Below are 24,136 nucleotides of genomic sequence, written 5' to 3' on the forward strand. Positions count from 1 at the left end.
CAAACAAGAAGACAAAGTTTTATGTTCATTTATTGAAACAAATAAGTCAATTCCTATTACAAAAATAGATTCTTTTCACAAAAATGTACATTTGTCCTAAAAACCAACATTGTTCAACAATGTCGTTGTATACAACATGTATATACAGACGGCTCACAAATATAAGGAAAAACCAACATACATCTCTGGAACTCTACTGGAGGGATGGAACATTATTCTCCCAAAGGATATTCGCTCACGGTGTTTGATTGATGATGGTGGTGGAGAGTGCTGTTGGTCCAAAATCTCCTGCTGTGTACCCCTGTGCTGCTCTGTCCTTATTGAACGAAACTAGAAGAGCACAGGGACACTTACTCACTCACTCCCTTTCCTCAGGATCTCCTGTGTTGGAGGGAAATTTCAGCACGTTAGTGAAAATTGTGCCCAGCCACGCAGCCAGTTCCCTCTGCTTGTTGAAGTTCACTACCAACTCCTTGGTGTTGTTCACATGAAGTTCCAGGCAGTTGTCACACAACCCCACAAACTCATGAAGAGCTGAGCTGTGGTGCTCTGAGGGGCCTGAAAGCAGATACAGGAGGACTGTGTCATCAGCCAGTTTGACCAAATTACAATTTTGTAGGGTGGCCCTGCAGTCATCAGTGTAGAGGATGAAGAGCAGAGGTGAGAGGACACATCCCGGCGGGAAACATGCGGTTGGGACTGAACCGTAGCATTTATCCAGTGTCTTTCCGTCTTAAAGATTTGGCAGCTGAGCAGTGATCCCAATCTATATGCAGAGTGTCATCGTCAATCCCATTTAACCATGTTTAAGTGAATGCAAGAATGGAGCCAGTCCAGTATTCGCACTTGATTAATGTTGGCTTGTAGTTTGTTTTATTGTGGAGGGAGGGAACATTAGCCAGGTTGACGGAAGGTGTTTACATTTTTCCCTTTTAAATCTGGCTCTAATTCTGCCCTTTTTCTTTGCCCTTCTTGTTACCTTATTTTTGTTGTGAGAGGAATCCCCTTGGTTGGAAGAGTACTTGCATAGTATTTCCTCTGAAAACTTATTTGTAATAGTCTTTATAACTTTTCTGCAGCAGAAAGTCTCTGGAGGCTGACGGGAAATAATGCAAAACGTGCAGAAACACCAGTTTTGAGTGTTGAGTGGTCGTAGCAGCTGACAGAAAGCAGAGCCGAAAAATAGACGGAGATAACTTTGCCAAAATATGTTAAGACTGCAACATAAGCAGCCAAACGTTAAACATAATATCCCTGTAGATATAAATGTAACATGAGCGACATACACAAAAAATAGCACACTGATAAATATTTTAAAAACGACTGTACGAGCCAGGGCAGTCACCACATAAGCAGTGCTGCGGAAGCCAATGCCATGCCAAAATAATGAAACCTTCTCACTTAGATCTTGTATTCTTGCTATCCTGATCCAAACTCATGGTCAACTGGGCCTGCTCAGCATTTTGTATACATGCCACCAGAGCATGATAGGATGTTCATTGCTAGGTTGTGTCATGCACTAAACCTGTATGGAAGCACCTGCGTTCGTTATGTTCCTCCATTCATCTATTCAGGTTTGTTACCCGTCTGTATATTGGAATGCATCCAATGTTGAATACACTAAAGTAGGGAAAAAACTGCTCATTTTAAATTCTCTAATTACATGTTAAGGTAGGAAATGTTTGGAAACAGGTAATTTACAATATCGAACTCCTCGAGCCACCAAAGCACTGTACAAAAGGTCCTTTGGACCAAATGCCATACCGTTGTTGAATTTTTAATGGTATTTAGTTCTTATATTAACCCGTCTTACAATGCTTCCCTGCACTGATTCTGCTTATATGTATTGTATGTAATGTATTGACATTTATTCTGTTGTGTGTGTATATGTTTCTAGGAACCACATGAAGCCAAAGGCAATTTTCCACCTCGTGCACAATAAAGTTTGTGTTCCAAACCTAGCTGGCCATGAACAGGCATCAGCCTTCGTTCAGTATAGTCCATCCTGGTCAGTCACTTGGAGAGTAAAGGTGCTCCACAAGTCTGTTTGCCAGCCAACACAGGATAAGTAGGTGATTAATACACTATTAGTCACCATTAATACACTATTATTCACCATGGGGAACCAGGAACCAACTCCAGATCTCAACTGATGCCTGTGAGGAGTGTCTAACTGCAACATGCATCTTTAGGTGCAAAGAAACCAGAGCATCTGGAGGAAACCCACGTGAACACGGAGAGAATATGCAAACTCCACTCAGAAAGGCCCAAGTCGGATTGGAACCCAGAGCCATCTCCCTGTGAAGGGACTGTGCTAACCAATGCAACAATCTGAGTTTGAGACCCCTGCTGTGCGCCCTCTGTGCCAATCACAAGTGCTACAAGGAGTAGACCCAGCAGGCTTATCAAATTCCTATAAGTTTATTGCGGGGTTTCGAGCCAGTCACATTCTGTTTACTTCCAATGTTACTATCCAGTTATTAGCCAATCGGGTTCTGCTTTGTGGACGTCAATATGTGATGCCCCATGATTTACTGCTCTTATAAAACAAATTATTTCACTGGGCCAATAGACAGCTTGGGAAGGAAAATATGAGGTGTGGCACTTTAAGATATTTAGGTGATGCATTAGGTGTCGCAATAAAAAGAAAATCTTGTTGGATTTTACTGAGACAAGAACTTTATGCAGCGCTCCTATCAGTTGCAGTATTCACCCAATATCTTAACACAATGGTATTCAACCCCCCATCCCGGGAGGTTTCAAAAAAGTGCAAATAAAAAATGTGTCATATGCAAACTAACATAGTTTGTAGGAAACCAGGTCGAACGGTCACATTCATTTGTGGCTTTTATTACTTATTCACACAGGCTAATGCGTCTAACTAAGGAAATTATAATGAAAAACAAATAAATTTGCAATAAATTGTATTATCTTCAATGAACTAATGAAAATAAAAACCCTTAAAGTTAGAAACTTGCCATATTTCATGAAGTTTGATTAGTCAAATTATTAAAAAATTATTAATTGCAATTCCTACATGCCCCACAGTTTGAATACCAGTGCCTTAATGGGTCTAACCATAGACAATGTGTTAATGTATCGCAAAGAAGGTGGCAGACTTGGAACTGTATATGTGCAAAAATACTTAAGATCATAGAGAAGATGTAATTGTGCAAGAATTGTGCACGTTTGCCATCTTCTACTGGCAGTGCAGTGAACTGCTCCAAGGTGACAGTTGAAAAGGCAATAGAAGCATGACAGTCTGCGACATGACCAGGGTATTGTAAGATCATTTGCGATACCAATGCCTCAACTTCGATACCAGTTCCTCAAGGATACCATTGTTTTGTATAACGGTTTCCTTTTTTTGAATATTTGGAAATGCTCAAAGGTCATTTTAAATAAATCACAAATAAATAATAATAAGAAGAATAAGAATAGCTCAAGGCAGAAATGAACGGGGTCTAGGTTAGTCACAGCAATTGCACCAATGTGAAAACAAGCCAAATAACGGAAAAAAACAATAACTAACGTACTACTACACAATGTAAACAGGAAACCCCCCCATTAGCCACAAATAATATTTTCATTTCAAACTAGTGTGAACATTTCACTGCTTTACCGCTTAGTTTTGTTTGAAATGTCACCAAAATCCAGATAAATGTGAAATTATATTAATTTGTGTTACAATAATCTATACTGTACTGAGATAAGCCTGCACTGTCCCTTTAAGAGTTTAAGTGGCCACTTTATGATGTCATCTCTGCTGCGCTCAGTTCGTGCTAGTCGAGAGAAGATTTGCCAATATAAGAGTGACCAAGGCAGCCGTGGAGGGAGTATCTTCTACAACGCGGACACAGAACACAACGAAGGGAATTTGCATGTTAACAGGTGTGCGACCAATAGACTTATTAAATACAGTACACACCCATTACATAAACACACAACGTTTGCACGATGCCGCAGAGCTCCCCTCGGAGGTCGGCGCCGACCCTGGAACGCAGCATCACCTGCTGCTGTTTCTCGTCTCGTCACCCGGAGCAACCAACGCACACCATTGAAAGTAGAGCACAGCGCACCCAAAGTGAAAGCCCCCGCCGGAGCCACATCCTGCACTATATGCCATATTGGAGGATCGTGTCACAAAGTGCTCTGCTCCACCACTCCCGGTCCCTTCGCTCAGCCTCTTCCAGTACATCGGCGCCACACATTTTTTTTACTAACTGCCCCTACAGATATAGTCCGATGTGGATCAAACTTGACTGACAGCATGTGTGGACTGCCCCCAATACTTATTAATTTGTGTCCGTGGGTTCGACGGTTTCTGAGTGCCAAGAAGAAATTGAACAAAAACAATGGGGTTCCCACCCTTAGGGCTGTGCCACTAATAATAATAATAGGTTAATCATTTTTAGTTATTGCAGGCATTTGCAATGTATTTATTGCATATTTTCATATCGCGACGATAACAACACGTCATGTAGCCCTAGTACTGATCTACAGATTGTTTTGAAACTCATCAATATAGACACAATTTTGGTTGATGGCATAAAAGTATTGAATATTGACACCCAACCTTAATTAAAATGAGACAGTGAACCATATTAACACCTTTCAATTTTTGTTAACTTTGCTCAAAATCCTGGTCATTCGTCAGCAGCTTTCCCTCAGTAACCTTCCAATTATGGGTTGGGGTCTATGGCATTCAAGCATCAGAGCAGTTCCAGTATTATACCAGAGAGGATCATGTTGAAAGCTGTTCTTTATCTACAGCCTGGCCAGCAGACTGCAGCGACCTTCCCACAGCTCCTCACTCTGCTAACCTGGGGAAAGGAAGACACAAGTAAATAAGGTAATTTAGCAAAAAAAAAAAAAAACCTGGGGGATTTTTTTTTTTTTTTTTTTTTTTACAATATAGGTGCGTTTATGCCTTTGCGTGTGTGTGCGTGTGCGTGTGTGTGTGTGTGCTGTGGCACTTTGCACCATTATTGTATTTTTGTAGCTCTTAAGTTTCAACACCATTAATTATAGCAACGTAAAGGGTTTTGGACTTCCTTGGACTCCTCTGACAAAAAAAACCTTTCCATATCAAGTCTACTCACTTTCGTCATCCGAGTCAAAACCAAAGAGTGCAGTGCAGGTGTTGAGGGCTTCATGTTTCGCCAGCTCCTCTGGGATGCTGAAGGAGGCCAGGCATTTCGTGCAGCGGCGCCTGGTGGAAGCTGGCTGAGGCTTGGCCATAACTGGCTGCTTCATCACCAGGTCGCTCTCCTTTTTGTGCTTGCTCTTCCTGGGCAAGTAGGTCATCTGTGCAGACCCAGAATCAAACCTCCTCTTCGGCATGATGAGCTCTGACTCAGCCAGGTAGGCGGAGGGCGGCAGCCTCTTGAGAGACTCTTTGAAGAAGGGCGCATGAGAGAGCACGCCAGGTTTGGGGGTATTGGGCTGGAGGATGTCGGATTCGTCCAGCATCCCTGTGTCGTCCTTGTTTTTCACATTCAGAGAGTCCAACTTGTCCGGCAACGCATTGTTACGAGCATCAGAAATGGATGTCTCCTGTTCCGGTGCTTGGTACCCTTCCTCAGACAGATGTCCGTTAGCGAGTGTTGGGTCGCTGTTGCCTCGGATCTCTGAGTTGTGCACCTTCCCTAGCGATGTCTCGGAGTGGCGCAGACTCGGTCCGCTGTCTGAAACCGTGTCGTTATAAACCTGCGCTTCTCTTTCATCGTTCTCTCCCAGCTGCTCCGAGTCGTTTGGTTCCAGGTGGGGAAACCTGGACAAACTCTCTTTCTGTCCCCTTCCATTCTGGAGCCAGAGCTCCTCAATCTTTACCCTCTGCTTCCAGGAAGCCTCAGCGCTCTGTGGCTTCTGCCTGAAGGCTGCCCAATCAACCTCCTCTCTCTGCGGTACTGGGATGTAGTGTCTCCACTCATGGTCGTAGAGGCCGTGGAGGCCCAGGAAGAGCCGACCACAGTCTGTGTAGGAGCACCGGGCTTTGAGAGGCTGGTGGACCTTGATGTGGTCCCTCAGTTCCTGAGCTGTGTTGAAGCGCTGCTTGCAGTCCTGGTGCGTGCAGAAGTGGAGGAGAGGGGCATCGTGGAGCTTCATGTGGTCCTTGTACTGCTGCAGGAACTGCATTGGCCTGTCGAAAGAGGAAAAAAGCTGAAAACCTAGCTGCTCCGGGAAGATTCCCGTGGGAAATACCTAACAGCTATTTCAGTAGTAGGACATCCAAGAGTTCAAAAACAAAATTTCAAAATCTATTAACTTTAATACAGCTGAAAATATTTGTGAAAACAGATTAGAGCGCAAGATAAGTTAGTATTACCAAACAACAAACTTCCAAAGGAATCCAAATAATAATAATAATATAATACTGTTAAAAAGCTTAACTTAAATGGTGTTGGGGGCAACAGTCTGTTAGCATTCTGTCCAAGGTGATTAAAAAATATATTTTTAGGTTTGATTGTTAGTGGACGCCTTACTGGAAGAGTAGCTCCAGTTAACTGACTAAGTTTTTAGTATATTGATACTGATCAGTTGTAGGTTAACTTATGGTCTACTTTTGCAGTGTCACTCTTTTAATGAAACGAGCAATCTGTATTGATGCACATTAAAAATATATCTGGCAACATTATCCAAGCTTAAAGTGTGTGCTTTAACCTGTGATGAATTTATATTAGCATTGAAATCAAACTTTGCAAATTACACTGAAAAATAAACCTGAAGTGACAGCTTTTTCAAAATTGCATTTTGAAAACTAGCAAACTAGGGATGTTAATTATTAACCATTAACTGACAATAAGAATTTGGACTGATTAATATTATCAGTTAAACTGTTAAAAAATATATTTTTAAGTAATCAAAAAAAAAAAGTTTGTTGCATGGTTAAAGAAAAATAGGCTATACAATCTATTTCTTAAATAGAACTCATGAGGGCCTCAGGTGCAACCAGACGTGCCTTTAATTTCAGGTATTCTTTCTATTAATTCTCAGGTGTTCTTTCCCGGAACACGGAAGTGCCAGCCCCGGTAAGCTAAGCTGTTTACAAACGAAACATAGCAACAAAATTAAAAAGCTATATTTATAATAAACTGTTTAAAAAGAATATACGGTCTGTGACTGGTTTATCTATTATTTAAAGTAACGCAATCGTTTTACCCCAACCTAATGGTGTGCACCATCTAGTAAAAATGTGACTATATGTTGAACAAATACTGACATCCAAAATGAGTATTCATACCCATCACTAACGTTGTCAACAAGTCAGAATATTGCTGTTATAATGATATGAAATGTTAACATTCGTCCATTCATAAATAGTACATTTTAATCTTAATAGTCAATCTTAACATTTAAAAATGATTGATTAACAAGGTTCGGTTATCGGTCAGAAAAATAAATTCTAAATTAGCATCCCTAGCATCTACAGAATGTGATCAATTCCACTATGAAATGGTTGCGAATGGGGTTGGATGGTGCACATTCATTTTAAGAAAAAAAAGAAAACCTTTCTGCTAAGTATTAATCCAAATAATATTTATATTAGCAAAGTGTTTAATTTTGTAATTCATGACCGCTGTCAAAAAGTAGCAATTTGAGTTTGATGGATAATATCCAAGGAATTAACAGAAAGTAATGCATTTCCATGTTTTGATTTGTTTTTCTACACTACCTGCCAGGGGTGTCACGATTCCAATTTTAAATAAAAAATCTATCGAAATGAGCGTTTGATTTCAAACTTAAAAATCACAAGCAGGTTCACGATTCTTCCCGTATTTTTGTGGGTAATAGTGTCCGAGATGGTCGCCATATTGGGGCGGTCAAGATCGGCCGATAAACAAAAGCAGTGTGCGCTGGGCGGTGTGGGTCCCTCCGGAGTCAACTGCGGCTCGCCCGGCTCCGAACCGACTTTCATTAAATTTGGTTCGGAGTTGGGTGAGCTGTGGTCGGCTCCACGGAGGGGTTCACTGCGCCGCATCCATTAATGCACACTGCACCTCGCTTTCTCACTTTGCGTGCCTGAAAATGGCAACTTTGCATAAGATTCAGAGGATCTCACAAAACCTTGTGCTGTGATGGAATATCCGCACCACCATCAGTTGTACATTTACTCATTTATAATTTATATATATATACACACACACACACACACACACAGACGTGGCCAAATTTGGTACCCTTACAGCTCATTGAAACAATGCTTCATTCCTCCGGAAAAGTGATGAAATTAAAAGCAATTTTATCATGTATACATGTATGCCCTTGGTATGTCATAGAGTATAGCAAAGAAACTGTCAAAAGAGATAAATTATTGGTAAAGAGATCAATTATATTCTAAAATGGCCTGGACGGATTTGTTGGTACACCTCAGAAAATATTATAAATAATTGGATTATAGTGATATTTTAAACTAACTGTTTTCTTTAATTAGTATCACACGTCTTCAATCTTATAACCAGTCATTCAGCCTATTGAAATGGAGAAAAGTAGTCACTCTGTTGTTTGGTATCATCGTGTGCATCACACTGAATATGGACCAGAGATAGCAAAGGAGAGAGTTGTCTGAGGAGATCAGAAAGAAAATTATAGACAAGCATGGTAAAGGTCAAGGCTATAAGACCATCTCCAAGCAGCTTGATGTTCCTGTGACTACAGTTGCAAATATTATGAAGGAGTTTAAGGTCCATAGGACTGTAGCCAACCTCCTTGGACGCGGCCTCAAGAGGAAAATCGCCCCCAGATTGAACAGAAAGATAGTGCGAATGGTAGAAAAAGAGCCAAGGACAACTTCCAAAGAGGTAGAAGCTGAACTCCAAGGTCAAGGTACATCAGTGTCTGATTGCACTACCTGTTGCTTTTTGAGTGACAGTGGGCTCCATGGAAGAAGACCCAGGAGGACTCCACTTTTGAAAGAAAAACATAAAAAGCCAGACTGGAATTTGCCAAAATGTATATTGACAAGCCACAATGCTTCTGGGAGAATGTCCTTTGGACAGATGAGTCAAAACTGGAGCTTATTGGCAAGTCACATCAGCTCTATGTTCACAGATGAAAAAATGAAGCTTTCAAAGAAAAGAACACCACACCTACTGTGAAACATGGAGGAGGCTTGGTTATGTTTTGGGGCTGCTTTGCTGCGTCTGGCACGGGGTGCATTGAATCTGTGCAAGGCACAATGACATCTCAAGACTATCAAGGCATTCTGGAGCGAAACGTTCTGCCCAGTGTCAGAAAGCTGTCTCAGTCGCAGGTCATGGGTCCTCCAACAGGATAATGACCCAAAACACACAGATAAAAGCACCCAAGAATGGTTAAGAACAAAACATTGGACTATTCTGAAGTGGCCTTCTATGAGCCCTGTTCTGAATGCTATCGAACATCTATGGAAAGAGCTGAAACGTGCAGTCTGGAGAAGGCACCCTCAAACCTGACACAGCTGGAGCAGTTTGCTCAGGAAGAGTGGGCCAGATTACCTGTTGACAGGTGCACAAGTCTCACTGAGAGCTACAGAAATCGCTTGATTGCAGTGATTGCCTCGTAAGGTTGTGCAACAAAATATTAGGTTATGGGTCCCATAATTTGTCCATGTCATTTTCATTTGTTTTTATGTTACATATTGTTAAATCAAAATTCAAAAGAAAATGATGATTTATATTAGACATGGAATAAACAATGACGGATGCCAATTAATTTTATGAGTTTCAAGTTATTTCATTGAAAATTGTGGGTAATTTTTTTCTTCGAAGGGTACCAACAAATTTGTGTGTGTGTGTGTGTGTGTGTCTCTTTAGCAATAATTGATCTCTTTTCAGAGTTTCTTTGCTTTACTCTTACCATATCAAAGGCATGCAGGTATACATGAGAAAATTGCTTTTAATTTCATCACTTTTCAGGAGGACTGATGCCTTGTTTCAATGAGCTCTAAGGGTACCAACAAATTTGTCTATGTCTGTACATCCTATTTGTACACGCAAGTGAATGAGCTATGTGCGTTGCTGCTCTGTCTGTCTCCCTCCACCACGGGGATGCAGACAGGGACCGCACTGGGTGACTTCTGCTGGACTGTCTCTTGCGCCATTTATTCCAGCCTTATCATGGCATGTGTGAAAAGGGGCCAGACGGACATTTTCCTGAATATAGCTGTATGTGTAGTCAAACTCACTAGCGGTACCGGAAATGTTATTCCTGTAATTTTCTGGGAACCATGTGTGAAAGGTGCTTAACAATGGCATAGCCATGAGTGCTGAAAGAAAAATACTGTTTAAAATCGAATTATGACACCCCTACTACCTGCACAATTTGAAGAGGTCACACAGATTAAATATCCGCAGATTACACATCTTGTGCATCTGTACCTTAAGCATAGAGTACACCTGCTTTTGCTCATTGAATACATCTTCTCCAGTGCCTTTTCCTCTTTAATGTGGAACTTGATTGCGTGCTTCATGAGCGTAGCACCGATCTTCAGGAATACTTTATCACAGAGCTCCGAGGGGCACAGTTGGTACGTGATGTCACCACCACGGTAATCCTCTGTGGGTCTCCTTTCGTCTAGCACCATTCCCTGCTCGGCCGCCAAAGACAGGCCTTTCAGGATAACCACATCATCCTTAATGACCACCTGCTCATCCGTGAACTCCATCCTTTTGGAAACACGACAGTCTGGGTTCTTTTTGAGCCCTAGGGCAATCCGTTTGAGGAGAACGCGGAGGTTTTTGATGATGTTCTGCTCCCTACTGCATTTCGGCGACTTTGCATTGTTGCCGGGTTTTGATGCTGGCATCTGCGCATCGGAGGGCTCGGGAGGACATGTGGCATGTGGGACCAGGCTGTTTTCCAGTGCTTGCTCAGTTCCCTTTATATCCAGAGTCCTCGCTGCTACACACTCTTCTCTAACAGGATTGTTCCCAATAACTTCATCTTTGGGGCCAGAGTTATTCGTGCTCATTTCATCGATGTGCTGCAAAATGTGTTTTTTGGCCAAAGGAAAGACCTTAAACCATTTCCCGCAGAATATACAGTGGAGCTGCTTCGCCTTGAGGTGGGAGAGAGCGTGTCTCATCACATTCAATCCTTTGAAGTCTTTCTGGCAGAGGTTGCAGCGGTGTATCAAATGGCCATAACGCTGAGTGCGCAGCATTCGCTCCCTCCACGATATCTTTACTTTTACCTAAGAACAGGAATGACAGTTAAAAGGTTGGCAGAAGAATAAAATTTGTTAAATACTCCAAAGCCAAATCGACATGGAATATACCGATCAACCACTACATTAAAATCACTGACAGGTGAAGTGAATAACATTGCTCGTCTCCTTACAATGGCACTTGTCAAGGGGAAGGCTAGCCGGCAGACACTGCTAATGCCAGATTGCCTTCTTCCCATCGTGCATCCTGGTGCCATTTCTTCCGCAGATAAATGACACACACATCCAGGATTTAAAAGAAAATGTGATTCATCAGACCAGGCCACTTTCTTAAATTTCCCCATGGTCCAGTTCTGACGCTCACATTCCCATTGTTGGTACATCGGTGGTGGACAGGGGCCAGCATGGGCACTCCGACCGGTCTGCAGCTACGCAGCAAGCTGCGATGCACTGTGTTCTGACACCTGTATCGCAGCTTATCTGTGGGATCGGATCAGATGGGCTGGACAACGAGCCCATGGGGGTCCATGACCCTGTCATCGGTTCACCTTCTTTGGACCACTTTTGGTAGGTACTAACCACTGCATACTGGGAACACCCAACAAGACGGGAGATGCTTTGACCCTGTCGTCTAGCCATCACAATTTGGCTAGACGACGCTCAGATCCTTACGCTTGCCCATTTTTCCTGCTTCAACACATCAACTTCAAGAACTGACTGTTCACTTGCTGCCTAATATATCCCACTTGTTGACAGGGGCCATTGGAACAAGATGATCAATGTTATTCACTTCAACTGTCAGGGGTTTTAATGCTGTGGCGTGTATATACACACACACACACACACACACACACATACATTTATCATATGTATATATATATATATATATATATATATATATATATATATATATATATATATATATATATATATATACACACACAAATATATACATAAATATACATATATCCACGCATATAGACATATATTTACACACACAGACACACCCATTTACACACACACACCCCCATTTACACACACACACACACACACACACACACACACACAAACACACACACACCTAAATATGTTTATGTCTGGTGAGTTTACTCTTTACAACTCTATGACATGCCAAAGATTTTTAGCAAATACATTTTTCCCTCTTGTGCAATTAAGTTAATGGAATGTCAAAAAAAAAGAGCTACAGACTAATAACTGACGACTTACGAAAAAAAGGTTAAGGTATCAAGAACGGGGCCATGACCAGGACCTTTTAGACAAACTGGCAACCATGCATCAGCTGTTGGTTGCCAACACTGACAAAATGGTTGCCGATTTTGTTATCATTCCCTGTTATATTTAATATCTTGCATCATTTTTTTTTATTTGTCTTATTTTAAAATACACACTGTAGTCATCAATATCTTGAAAGTAAAAAAAATAAATAAAGAAATTGTTTTTAAGTTGTACTTGGATATCCTGATTTGTGGGATTTACACCCAGAAGTGCCGTATCCATTGGCCCTTGTACAGATGCTTCTGTTCTTGCTCTCGCTTTTGCGCTTTTCTGTTTGGTGGAAAACACACTGGCGCTCAGAAAAAGGAGCTTACCCTATATTCTGTGATGTTGACATGTTATCCTTAAACTTTTTTCCAAGGGGACCTATTATGCTCCTTTTCAATAAGTTAATATAGGTCTCTGGGGTCCCCAGAACATGTTTTTGAAGTTTTAAACTTTCACTTATTTCACCTTTTCAATCCACCAAAATCTGTTTCTGGAAAAATATTAGGTGAGAAATAAGCAATCCGGTTGCTGAATCTTCACTCAGTAGATCTACAAGGCCTAATTTATGTTTATTCCGACTTTGCGAGATTCGCACAGCGGATCAACATTAATAGGCAATTAATTTTTAAATACGTACTCCTAACTTAACGACCGAGTTCCGTTCCTAGGACCAGGTCATTAAGCGAATTGGTCGATAAGCTACGACCCATGTTATTTCACGGTAAGGGGGCGTGGCGATTGCAAACACTAGTGTAGTGAATACTGACAGACTGCGGGAACGAGACTGAGAATGGTGATGCGCAATGAGAAGCTTGACACTGAGACGCCGTGCACGCAGTGCGCACGCCGTGGTATTATATGCAGCGCACAAGAGACTAGTCAGAGAGCTGGTCGTAAGTCCGAACAGTTGTTAAACAGGTAGGTTGTTAAGTGAGGAGTACCTGTACTTACATTTCCACCGTCTGTGGTTTTGTCACGGACAGTTGGTATCAATTCCTCTCTCTTTTTAAAGATTAGTGCTGGTCTACGCAGCCAACAACAGCACTTCCCATGCTTAGCTCTTAGCTTAGCTTTTAGCCACCGGACCCACTAGCGGCGGCATTCAAGCCGTGGGTGGAATTATTCAGATGGGGTGCAGTTCTAATTCTACTGAGGCCCAACGTGACATAGGGTTGGGAGATAAATCTGAGTTTTCTTATTTCACAGTTTGTGTGTTAAAAGGCCCACCAGAGACCCAAATGTATGTCCACAAGCACTGAAACCATGGGTTTTTCAAAATAGGAACCCTTTAAAGATAAATTATTTTTTCCTCAAATAGAGAAAAAATTAAAAGTATTTGTCTAACATTATGTCCCGTATGCTCTGTTCTGTGACATTATGTATGACTACAGATAATTTTTTTCTACACTGTTCAGTAAAGAAATTAATCGGATTTAGGACTCAGATCTACTTGGAACTGGAATTTCCTGGATCAGCACTGAAATGCCAAAAAAAACAAACCTGAGAATTTGAGCATTTCAACTGTTTAACTGAAGGGTTGAGCTCATGTTCCGGGTCACCCATTTTCGCCTCTTTAAGGTTGAACTCTGGCGGTCGCTTTTTCTCAATGTTGGACATTTCTGGTTTCAGATAGTAGTTGTGGAAAGCTTCGATTGGAAAGCCTGACGACTCGAAGACCAAGTTGTACGTTTTATGCTCAGGCAGCAGCTCTTCCGACAGATTTTCACCAGGCATGGAGTCCACCTCTATTAGGGCCTTGAGATGTTCATCGAGGCCAATGCTGTCAACTCTGTCAATGTGGTTCTCAAGTCCTTTTGCCTCAAGGCTGTAGATGTGCTCTGATTTGTTGTCTTTTTGCCCAACTTTTTCATTAGGGTCATTTTGAGGCTCTTCCACGGTACCAGTCTCTGAGTTATCCCTTTTCTCGTTCTCTTCCAGGTACACTTCGTTTTCGGGATAAGAGACTTCCAGCTTTGCTAAGGGTTTCCTTCCACGTTTTTTACCCTTTACTTTAACCATTATTTCTTTTGCCGCCTGTTCTGGCCTAGGAAGTCCCTGCAGCCACCTTTTCTTCCGACCTTTCCTTTTCAGAATCTGGTTCTTGACGCATCTGGAAAGGTATTCCCTCTGGCGGTTGGAAGGATGCAGCTTGATGGGATTAGGGATTTCCAGGGTGAAGTGATTGTGCCTGAGTGAGTATTCAGGGTCGGTATCAGCGCGGGTCCATTTGAGGTTGTATTTGAACTCCGGGTCTTTGGCAATATCCTCCTCATCCTCATCAGACCAGGAGCTTTGTCTCTTTCGCCCCTGCCACCCCCGCCGCCTCCTGCATTTTCTTGTTGGAGGATTTTTAGACTCAGGCTTGGGAAGATTATCTGTGTCTCTGTGCACAGCTTGCGGTTCTGGAGGTTCCTGGGCAATGGGAGCTGGGACAGCGCACAAGCCCAAGTCTGGATGTGCAAAGTCATCTATGTTACTATGTGGTATGGGCTCTTCATCATACTCCTCTTCCTCCTTCATCTCATCAAGTACCATGGCCTTCATGTCCTTGTCACTGATAAGCTCCAGGCAGTGCGTCCTGAGGGTCAGGAGGTTCCAGAACTCTGGGTCAAAGCATAGGCGCTCCTTCAGCAGCTGGGAAAATGGGCAGAAGAAGGTAGTGTCAAATCAATGTCAAAATACGCATTCAAAAGCACCCCAAACTATCAGAGTCCATTAGATAAAAATGAGTGAATGGTTCTAAAATGCTTTGCAGTAACCTCAAATTGGATATTTGCTTGTTACTATATAAGGAAAAGACTGGTGTCCTGCCAAACTCAGCTCCAGGCTTAGGGTGAGGTACTTACTAAATGTACAGATGCGAATCATTATGTACTACTACATTTAGTACAGAGAGACAATGGCTGAATAGAGAAATGGATAAGGAAACTGATATTTCGAAGTAATATAAATCTGATCAATTTGTATCAATCGATTTAATAATAATATCTAACATGATGTGACTATAATGTTGTAATATACTCTCATAATCAGTTGAGGCTCTGAACAGCACGTTGAGACAGTGCCGATTCGGGCTAAACGGAGACCTAGAGAAAGATTAACATTCATTTAATTTCTTCATTTTCCGAAATGAAAAACACAAATGCAGATCTGCCAACCTTGGGAAAATATTTTGAGTACCACAATAGTGTAACAGGGAGTCTCTGTGGCGTTTGAGTTACTGCAGCTAAATGACTATCAGTTATTCAAATCGTAGCTGTCTTGTAACGAGGCTAATCACATTGTATGCAAGCTACTACGGCTAACTACATACAATATACAATCCCGTGAACTGATCACACTCACGTGATTGGACAGCTGCACATATGGACTACCGCTGCAATTTTCAGTTACAACAAAAGTGAGATTGCTGATTTTGACACCATTTATTATTGTTCATTATTCACTATGGAACAATAATAGAACATCGAACAGTCACTGAGTTCCAATAAAATTTAATATGGGACTGTCACCAAGTTTCAGTATAATTTAACGTGGAACTCTTACTGAGTTTTACTAGGACCCAACATACACTACTCACAAAAAGTTAGGGATATTCGGCTTTCGGGTGAAATTTCAGGATGAACCTAAAATGCACTATAACCTTTACAGGTGAACTTAATTTGACCTTCTCTAAACTTTTGAATGCACATGTCCAACTGTTCAATGTTTCAGTACTTTTTGCACAACTTGCTGTTCTCTAACAAGGAGCTGAACGGCAAAATTCACAACAGGTGTTTGATCCATGAATCGACCAATACATTTCCTGGTACAATTACAATTGGTATTTAAACAGTCCTCTTCATCATGCTGTTCACATTTTGACATCATGAGACCAAGACGACACCTAACAATCGATCAACAGTACCCGACATTGCGAGGTCTCAAACAGGATGTTCTCAGAGGGAAGTGGCCACTGAGCTTAGAGTGTCATCAACAGCTTCCAACAGAGATACAAGGAGACTGGAAGAGTCACAGAAAGGCATAGAAGTGCACCTCCTTTGGCCACATCCCACACTGATGACCGCTTCATTGTGAACAGTGCCCTGCGGAACCGGATGATGAATGCCACTCAACTCTAGGCACATTTATGGGAGGTGAGAGGCACCCAAGTGTCACGTCAGACCATTCGAAACCATTTACATTGGCATGGTCTACGCGCTACACGACCTGCAAGGGTACCTGACCACATTACCAGGCACAGACATCATCGTCTTGCACGGGCCAGGGAACATTTAAGCTGGACGAGGGACCAGTGGCCTCACTGCTGTTCTCTGATGAAAGTCGATTCACGTTGAGCAGAAATGATGGCCGCCAATGATGTTGGAGACGTCAAGGAGAGCGCTATGCATAAGCCACTGTTGTCACTAGACAAGCCTTTAGTTGTGGTGTTACAGTGTGGGCAGGTGTGTCTAAGCAATACAGAACTGCCCTACACTTTGTGAATGGTACAGTGACAAGCCCATACTACCTGAATAACAACATTAATCCAGTCATTGTGCGCCTGTATGAACAACACAGGCCTAATTTCATCTTCATGGACGACAATGCTCCAGCTCATCGAGGTCGCATCATTAGGGAACGGCTGCTGGAGACTGGGGTACCTCAAATGGAGTGGCCTGCACTTTCTCCAGACCTGAATCCCATAGAAAACCTCTGCGATCAGCTGAGTCGCCGTGTAGAGGCTCATAACTCTGTACCCCAGAACCTCAATGACCTGAGGACCGCCCTTCCAGAACAGTGGGGTGCCATGCCTCAGCACACAATAAGTCGACTTAAGGGCACAAGGGCACATGACAAGTTATTGAGACTATTTTTTGTTGTGGTATACCCACCACTGTTGTTGGGTTTTGTTTCAATAAATTGTTTGAGATGAGGAAATCACCATTGCATGCTTCTACTTAAATGCCCTACTTTCATGATATAATATCACTGTTGCGTGAACTTTTTCCATTTTCCATAAATTTCACCCTCAGCCTCTCACCTCCCTTAAATGTGCCTGGAGTTGAGTGGCATTCATCAGCCGGTTCCGCAGTGCACTGTTCACAATGAAGCGGTCATCAGTGTGGGATGTGGCCAAAGGACGTCCACTTCTATGCCTTTCTGTGACTCTTCCAGTCTCTCTGTATCTCTGTTGCAACCTGCAGAGTGACACTCTGTGACACTCTAAGCTCAGTGGCCACTTCCCTCTGGGAACATCCTGTTTGAAACCTCGCAATGGCGAGGTTGTGAATTTTGACGTTCAGCTCCTTGTTAGAGAACAGCAAGTTGTGCAAAAAGTACTGAAACACGGAACAGTTGGATATGTGCATTCAAAAGTTTAGAGGTCAAATTAAGTTCACCTGTACAGGTTATAGTGCATTTTAGGTTCATCCTGAAATTTCACCCGAAAGCCGAATATCCCTAACTTTTTGTGAGTAGTGTGTATATATATATATTTTTTGGTGCCGTTTCAGCTGGCATTTTGTACCTGGGTATTTTGACGAAGACCTGTCTAGTTGGCAGGTCTGCGAATGTAATAAAGAGAATTGCAGGGGATTTTTTTTTTCCTTCAGACTGCACCGTGCGGCCGGTGCCATGCCAGTTTTCCTCTGTTTTTCTATTTTAGATGTACTAACCCCAATTCCAATGAAGTTGGTACATTGTGTAAATAAAAACAGAATACATCCTTTTCAACCTATATTCAATTGAATACACTACAAAGACAAGATATTTAATGTTCAAACTGATAAACTTTGTTTTTTTGCAAATATTCACTCGTTTTGAATTTGATGTCTGGCAACACCAGGTTCCAAAAAAGCTGGGACAGGGGCATGTTTCCCACTGTGTTACATCACCTTTCCTTTTAACAACACTAATTGTTGAAGCTTTGTAGGTGGAATTCTTTCCCATTCTCGGGGTCTCCGCTGTCGTATTTTGCGCTTCATAATGCACCACACATTTTCAATGGGAGACAGGTCTGGACTGCAGGTAGGCCAGTCTAGTACCCGCACTCTTTTACTACGAAGCCACGCCGTTGTAACACATGCAGAATGTGGCTTGGCATTGTCTTGCTGAAGTAAGTAGGGACGTCCCTGAAAAAGACATTGCTTGGATGGCATCATATGTTGCTCCAAAACCTGTATGTACCTTTCAGCATTAATAGTGCCTTCACAGATGTGCAAGTTACCCATGCCATGGGCATGAACACACCCCCGTACCATCACAGATTCAAGAGGTTTATTCGTCACATACATATACATACTTTCATACATATATGCAGTGAAATGTAATGCAACGCACCCAGCATTCTCACATAGGCCCCCTTCTGGCCATCCAGATGCGTGAGCGTGGTGTGCAGTACCTGGGAGACCGCGTCATCCGTGGATCTGTTCTGCCGGTACGCAAACTGCAACGGGTCCAAGGTGCGGGGGAGGCAGATATAATCCTTAATCAGCCTCTCGAAACACATCATGACCACCGAGGTGAGGGCCACCGGACGGTAGTCATTCAGGCAGGCAGGAGAGGCGATCTTCGGGACAGGAACGACGGTGGACCTCTTGAAGCAGGATGGGACCACTGATTCAGCCAGGGAGATGTTGAATATTGTAGTGAACACCGGCGCTAGCTGGTTAGCACAGGTCTTCAGTAGTCGCCCAGATATGCCATCTGGGCCCGCAGCTTTCCTGGTGTTCACCCGCAACAGAGCCCTCCTGACCTCGTGCACGGACACAGAGTGCGTGCTCATCCCCAGCGGTGTAACTCCAATTAGCCGGCGAGCTAGCGGTGCTGTTGCCAGACTCGAACCGCGCATAAAAGGAGTTCAGTTCGTTGGAAAGGGAGGCGTCCACACTCGTGGGTGGGGAGGAGCTGCTCTTGTAGTTTGTTATCGTCCGCAGCCCCTCCCACAAGCGTCTTGTGTCCCCCTGCTCCATCTGTAGCTCCACAGTCTCTCTGTACGTCTGTTTAGCGTCCCTCACCGCCCTCCGCAGAGTGTACGACGCCGCTTTGTAATTGTCCATATTTCCGGATACAAGACCGTCATCGTAAGCGGCCGTGCGAGCATTCAGAGCGCAGCAGATGGATTTATCAACCCACGGCTTCTGGTTTGGAAATATCCGAATTTTCACCGTGGGAACGATGTTGTCTGCTAGCGCAGCTACAAAGCTCACTGCCACCTCCGTAAACTCACTGACGTCACTTGAACTTGATTGAAACATGTCCCAGTCTACGTCGGTCAGAGCTTCCTGAAGCACAGCCTCCGATTGATCCATCCACCGCTTCACATTACATTACATTACATTACATTGCATTTAGCAGACGCTTTTATCCAAAGCGACTTACAATTATTCAAACATCGACGGACGCAGCCATCAGGAGCAATTAGGGGTTAAGTGTCTTGCTCAAGGACACTACAGCATGCTAGCAGGAGGAGCCTGGGATCGAACCAGCAACCTTTAGATCACTAGACCACCAGCTCTACCGCCTGAGCTACCACCCCCGAAGCTTCACTTCCCTCTTCACCACCAGTTCTCGCGCGATCAGAGGCCTGTAAACGGGAACCAGCGAGATCGTGGCGTGGTCAGATTTCCTGAAAGCAGGGAGCGAGACGTTCTTGTATCCGTTCTTCTAAGATGCTGCACAGATGCTGGCTTTTGAACTTTGCGCTGATAACAATGTGGACGGTCCTTTTCCTCTTTGGCCCGGAGGACACGACGTCCATGATTTCCAAAAACAAATTGAAAGGTGGACTTGTCAGACCACAGAACACTTTTCCACTTTGTGTCAGTCCATCTCAGATGAGCTCGGGCCCAGAGAAGCCGGCGGCGTTTCTAGGTGTTGTTGATATATGGCTTTCGTTTTGCATGGTAGAGTTTTAACTTTGCACCTGTAGCGACAAACTGTGTTAACTGACAATGGTTTTCCGAAGTGTTCCTGAGCTCACATGGTAATATCCTTTACAGAATGATGTCCGTTTTTAATGCAGTACCGCCTGAGGGATCGAAGGTCACGGACATTCAATGTTGGTTTTTTGGCCTTGCCACTAACGTGCAGAGATTTATCCAGATTCTCTGAATCTTTTGATGATATTATGGACTGGAGATGATGAAATCCCTAAATTCCTTGCAATTGTACGTTGAGAAACGTTGTTCTTAAAGTGTTGGGCTATTTGCTCACGCAGTTCCTCACAAAGTGGTGAACCTCCACCCCCATCCTTGCTTGTGAACAACTGAGCCTTTCGGGGATGCTCCTTTTATACCCAATCATGACACTCACCTGTTTCCAATTAACCTGTTGACCTGTGAAATGTTCCAAACAGGTGTTTTTTGAGCATTCCTCAACTTTCCCAGTCGCCCCTGCCCCTGTCCCAGCTTTTTTGGAACGTGTTGCAAGCATCAAATTCAAAATGAGTGAATATTTGCAAAAAAACAATAAAGTTTATCAGTTTGAACAATAAATATCTTGTCTTTGTAGTGTATTCAAATGAATATTGGTTGAAAAGGATTTGCAAATCATTGTATTCTGTTTTTATTTAGATTTGACACAATGTCCCAACTTCATTGGAATTGGGGTTTGTATTTATTTCCGTTAGTTTCCTACTTGCATGAAACGAAAAACGCAAAGATAACTGAGAGACCGTCCCAGCTCCATCTCTCCTGGGCACACCAGAAAAACAGTGTTTTTGTTATAGATTCTGTTTCCTATTAACGAAACAATCAACCCTGTGCGCTTTGTGTGTAAATACTCTTTACTTATAGATAATACTCCACTCTGCGTATTTCTGGTGATGAAGGCGGATGGCCCATCAGTCTGAATATTGGGACGCACAGGACAGCGTCACGGATCACTGAAATTAAAAAAACAGCGCTGTTCTAGTGTTATATGACACTTAACTATACGTTGAAATCAGTGAGTGCCAAGAAATATATATATTTTTCTTTACGGTTTCAGGGCTTACATTTCAGGTTCAGCACTTTATCATTCCCATGCCCATATATACAGCATATATATATATAATTCAGACCTGTAGGGTGTGGAAGCGCACGTTAGTGCGGACAAGGTTGTTGTGGGGATGCTGCTCCTGTTCTAGTTGCGTGTAGAGCACGCACACGGTCTTGTAGGCCTCAAGACTCCGCTCCTGGCAGAAAACTAGCAGGGCGCAGGCTCGGCACATCTCCAGGTCGTGGGGCAGCAGGAAGGCGATGGTCTTGCAAAACAGGGAGTGGGCCGCCGGGTCGGCCTGAATGTCGCACATCTGCAGGGCTCTGCCGCAAAGCTCCACGCAGAACTGGATTCCGTCACTACCCAGCTGTCAGGATTAGAGAAAAACAGAAACCGTGACTAGCAATAATTCTGGGCCGCGAGGAGAAATTGTGATCTTCGGTGTCGGACGCACCTCCACAGTAACTACTTTAATGAAGGGGAAGATGGCTCGGATGTTGGTGGAAGAGGAAGCCAGGCGGTGGCACTCAGCCAAGAAGCCCTCTCGAGATGGTTGGGCTCTGAGGTACAGCTTGCTCCAAATGAAAACCAGATCCCTGGGAGTAGAGGGATATAATCAAAATATATTTTTCAAATTGCACAAAAAAAAAGAAGAACTAAGATTATCAAAACATTAAGCACTGCTGCAAATTGTACTGGTTCAAATACTGAATACCAGTGGTGTAAATACTTTGTTACTTTACTTAGGTATTTTTTTAGAGAATCTTTTAACTACATGAGTTATTTTATTTCTCTCGACTTTAACTTAGCTGCACTTAACCCAAAAAAACATTTTATGCCTAGCAACCTTGCCCGTGTTAAGTTTCCTTTTTGCAGCATTGCTACTGAAGAATCACAGGCATGTTCTAGAGAGTCACAACGAGAGCAGCGTGTTGGAGAGCGACGATCCCAGTGACGGCCTCCTCCAGCAGTGTTGCCCGTGGCCATGTTTACAACAAATGTTTTGTCTGAGTGAAAGATACATCTTACCGAATTAAGTGCCTCCTACGCTCACCGAAAAACACAGATATATTGGCAACCAAAATACAATTGGGGCAAAAAATTAAAACTAGGCTCATACCAAAAGTCTTGTTTTTTTTCCTCCACAGCATTTATTTATTTTTACTTTCGATACTTAAGTATCTTTGATCTCAGCTAGACTTTTACGCAAGTATTATTCTGATGATGGACTGGAGCAGTTTTTTAGTAAGATACCACTACTTATACTGAAGTGTGGCTTTCGAGTACCCCCCCCCATTGCTGAATATTAAATTAGGGACATCATCAGCATTTGTTATTTGAGGTGCGCATTTTACAGAGTACTTTGGAGTTCAAACAACTTATGATTATGACTTATGACAAACAATTTATGATTTTAAATGTTAACCTGATACAGTATCAGTTGAGTGCATCTGCAGCAGTAGAATAGGATAAAAAGTTGGCTTTGAAAGAGGGGCACAGCTAGTGTCGCAAAAATTAAGAGTCCACGCTCTCTATGATATTTGTACTACATATACTGTATATCACTTCCTATGCAGCAGTATAATTTCCCTGCAGTGTCCTGTCCAGTACACGGCAAGTCAAAGGTCTCAACACCACATAACACACTCATTGTTTCATAGGGGCTCGGTAAGGCCTACTGCGAATATTAACAGCAGTTAAAAGTTAATACAGGTACTCCTCACAACCTACATGTTTTAACGACCGTTTGGACTCACGACCCTTTCTCAGTCTGGTTTCCGCAGTCGGTCAGTATTCACTACACTAGCAATCTCAATCTCCAAGATTGAAATATCGGTAAGGGGGCAGCTCCTTGCTTATCGACCAATTTGCTTAACGACCGTCGTAGGAACGGAACTCGGTTGTTAAGTGAGGAGTACCTGTATATCATTAAAAGTCATCCCGTGTTGCTTTACTATTGTTTGGGCGGATACTAACCAGATGTAGTACATGTCCCCGTTGTGTAGCTGCTGGCGGAGGAAAGCTTCACACAGTGACAGGAGCAGCTCATCCTTCTCCACGCTCTCCGTGTTGCAGATGATCTCCACAGCATCGCGGCCATCTAGTTCTGCCATCTGATGTGGGGGGTGGACGCAAAAGGGACAGGTTATCAAATGTCAAATCCCTTTATTGATGTAATGAGGGCAAGGGACAAAACTAGAAAGGCGATTTTTCACTCAATCTTACCAGCAGTGCTAGGGTCAGAAACCTTTTCTTCAGACTACATCACTCCTTGTCGGGATTGAACCACGGTTGGAGTAAGTTTACGTGGCAAGAAAATTTGCCATTTTCCATGAAGGAAAGAGCTGAGAAATCTCATGGCGGCAAATTGCCAACATTTGGGTACAAATTAATAAATACACAAAATGTATTTATATAAAATAGGGCTTGACAGTAACTGTTGCCATCGGCAACCAGATTGAGTCAATAGGCAAACATTTTGTGGCTTCTGGTTGCCCCCTTTGGCAGCCATTTTTTTGCAAAGCGTGCACCCCGAAATAAATAAATGAATTGCATTAGCGATATTTAAATATTGTTGTTACAGTCGGAACCAGAACACTTCGGTTCTCTGTGTTGTTTTCCGCCATCGGGGCGCATGGAGAGCTGTGTTCGAATCTGTCTGGAAGTGGACGATTTACACATATTAAAATAAATTTATGATTCCCCTTATTTAGAATTCTTTGTTGAAATGTGATCCCTGTGCAT

The 24,136-nt window shown here is 42.9% G+C and overlaps 1 protein-coding gene across 1 annotated transcript in view; it reads right to left on the minus strand.

Moving 5' to 3' along the window:
* Positions 1 to 358: 358 nt before the first annotated feature.
* Positions 359 to 24,136, minus strand: part of znf654 (zinc finger protein 654) — a gene marked incomplete at both ends in the record, with an annotated part of 30,448 nt that continues 6,670 nt past the window's right edge. The window contains 7 exons of the mRNA XM_080019502.1: positions 359 to 558; positions 5,103 to 6,142; positions 10,359 to 11,173; positions 13,931 to 15,064; positions 21,474 to 21,758; positions 21,846 to 21,987; positions 23,369 to 23,505. Of these exons, the coding sequence (XP_079875628.1) occupies positions 359 to 558; positions 5,103 to 6,142; positions 10,359 to 11,173; positions 13,931 to 15,064; positions 21,474 to 21,758; positions 21,846 to 21,987; positions 23,369 to 23,505 (3,753 nt within the window). The remainder of the gene's footprint in view (positions 559 to 5,102; positions 6,143 to 10,358; positions 11,174 to 13,930; positions 15,065 to 21,473; positions 21,759 to 21,845; positions 21,988 to 23,368; positions 23,506 to 24,136) is intronic.

This window comes from Zeus faber, assembly GCF_960531495.2.
Source record: "Zeus faber genome assembly, chromosome: 18".
Lineage (NCBI taxonomy): Eukaryota > Metazoa > Chordata > Actinopteri > Zeiformes > Zeidae > Zeus > Zeus faber.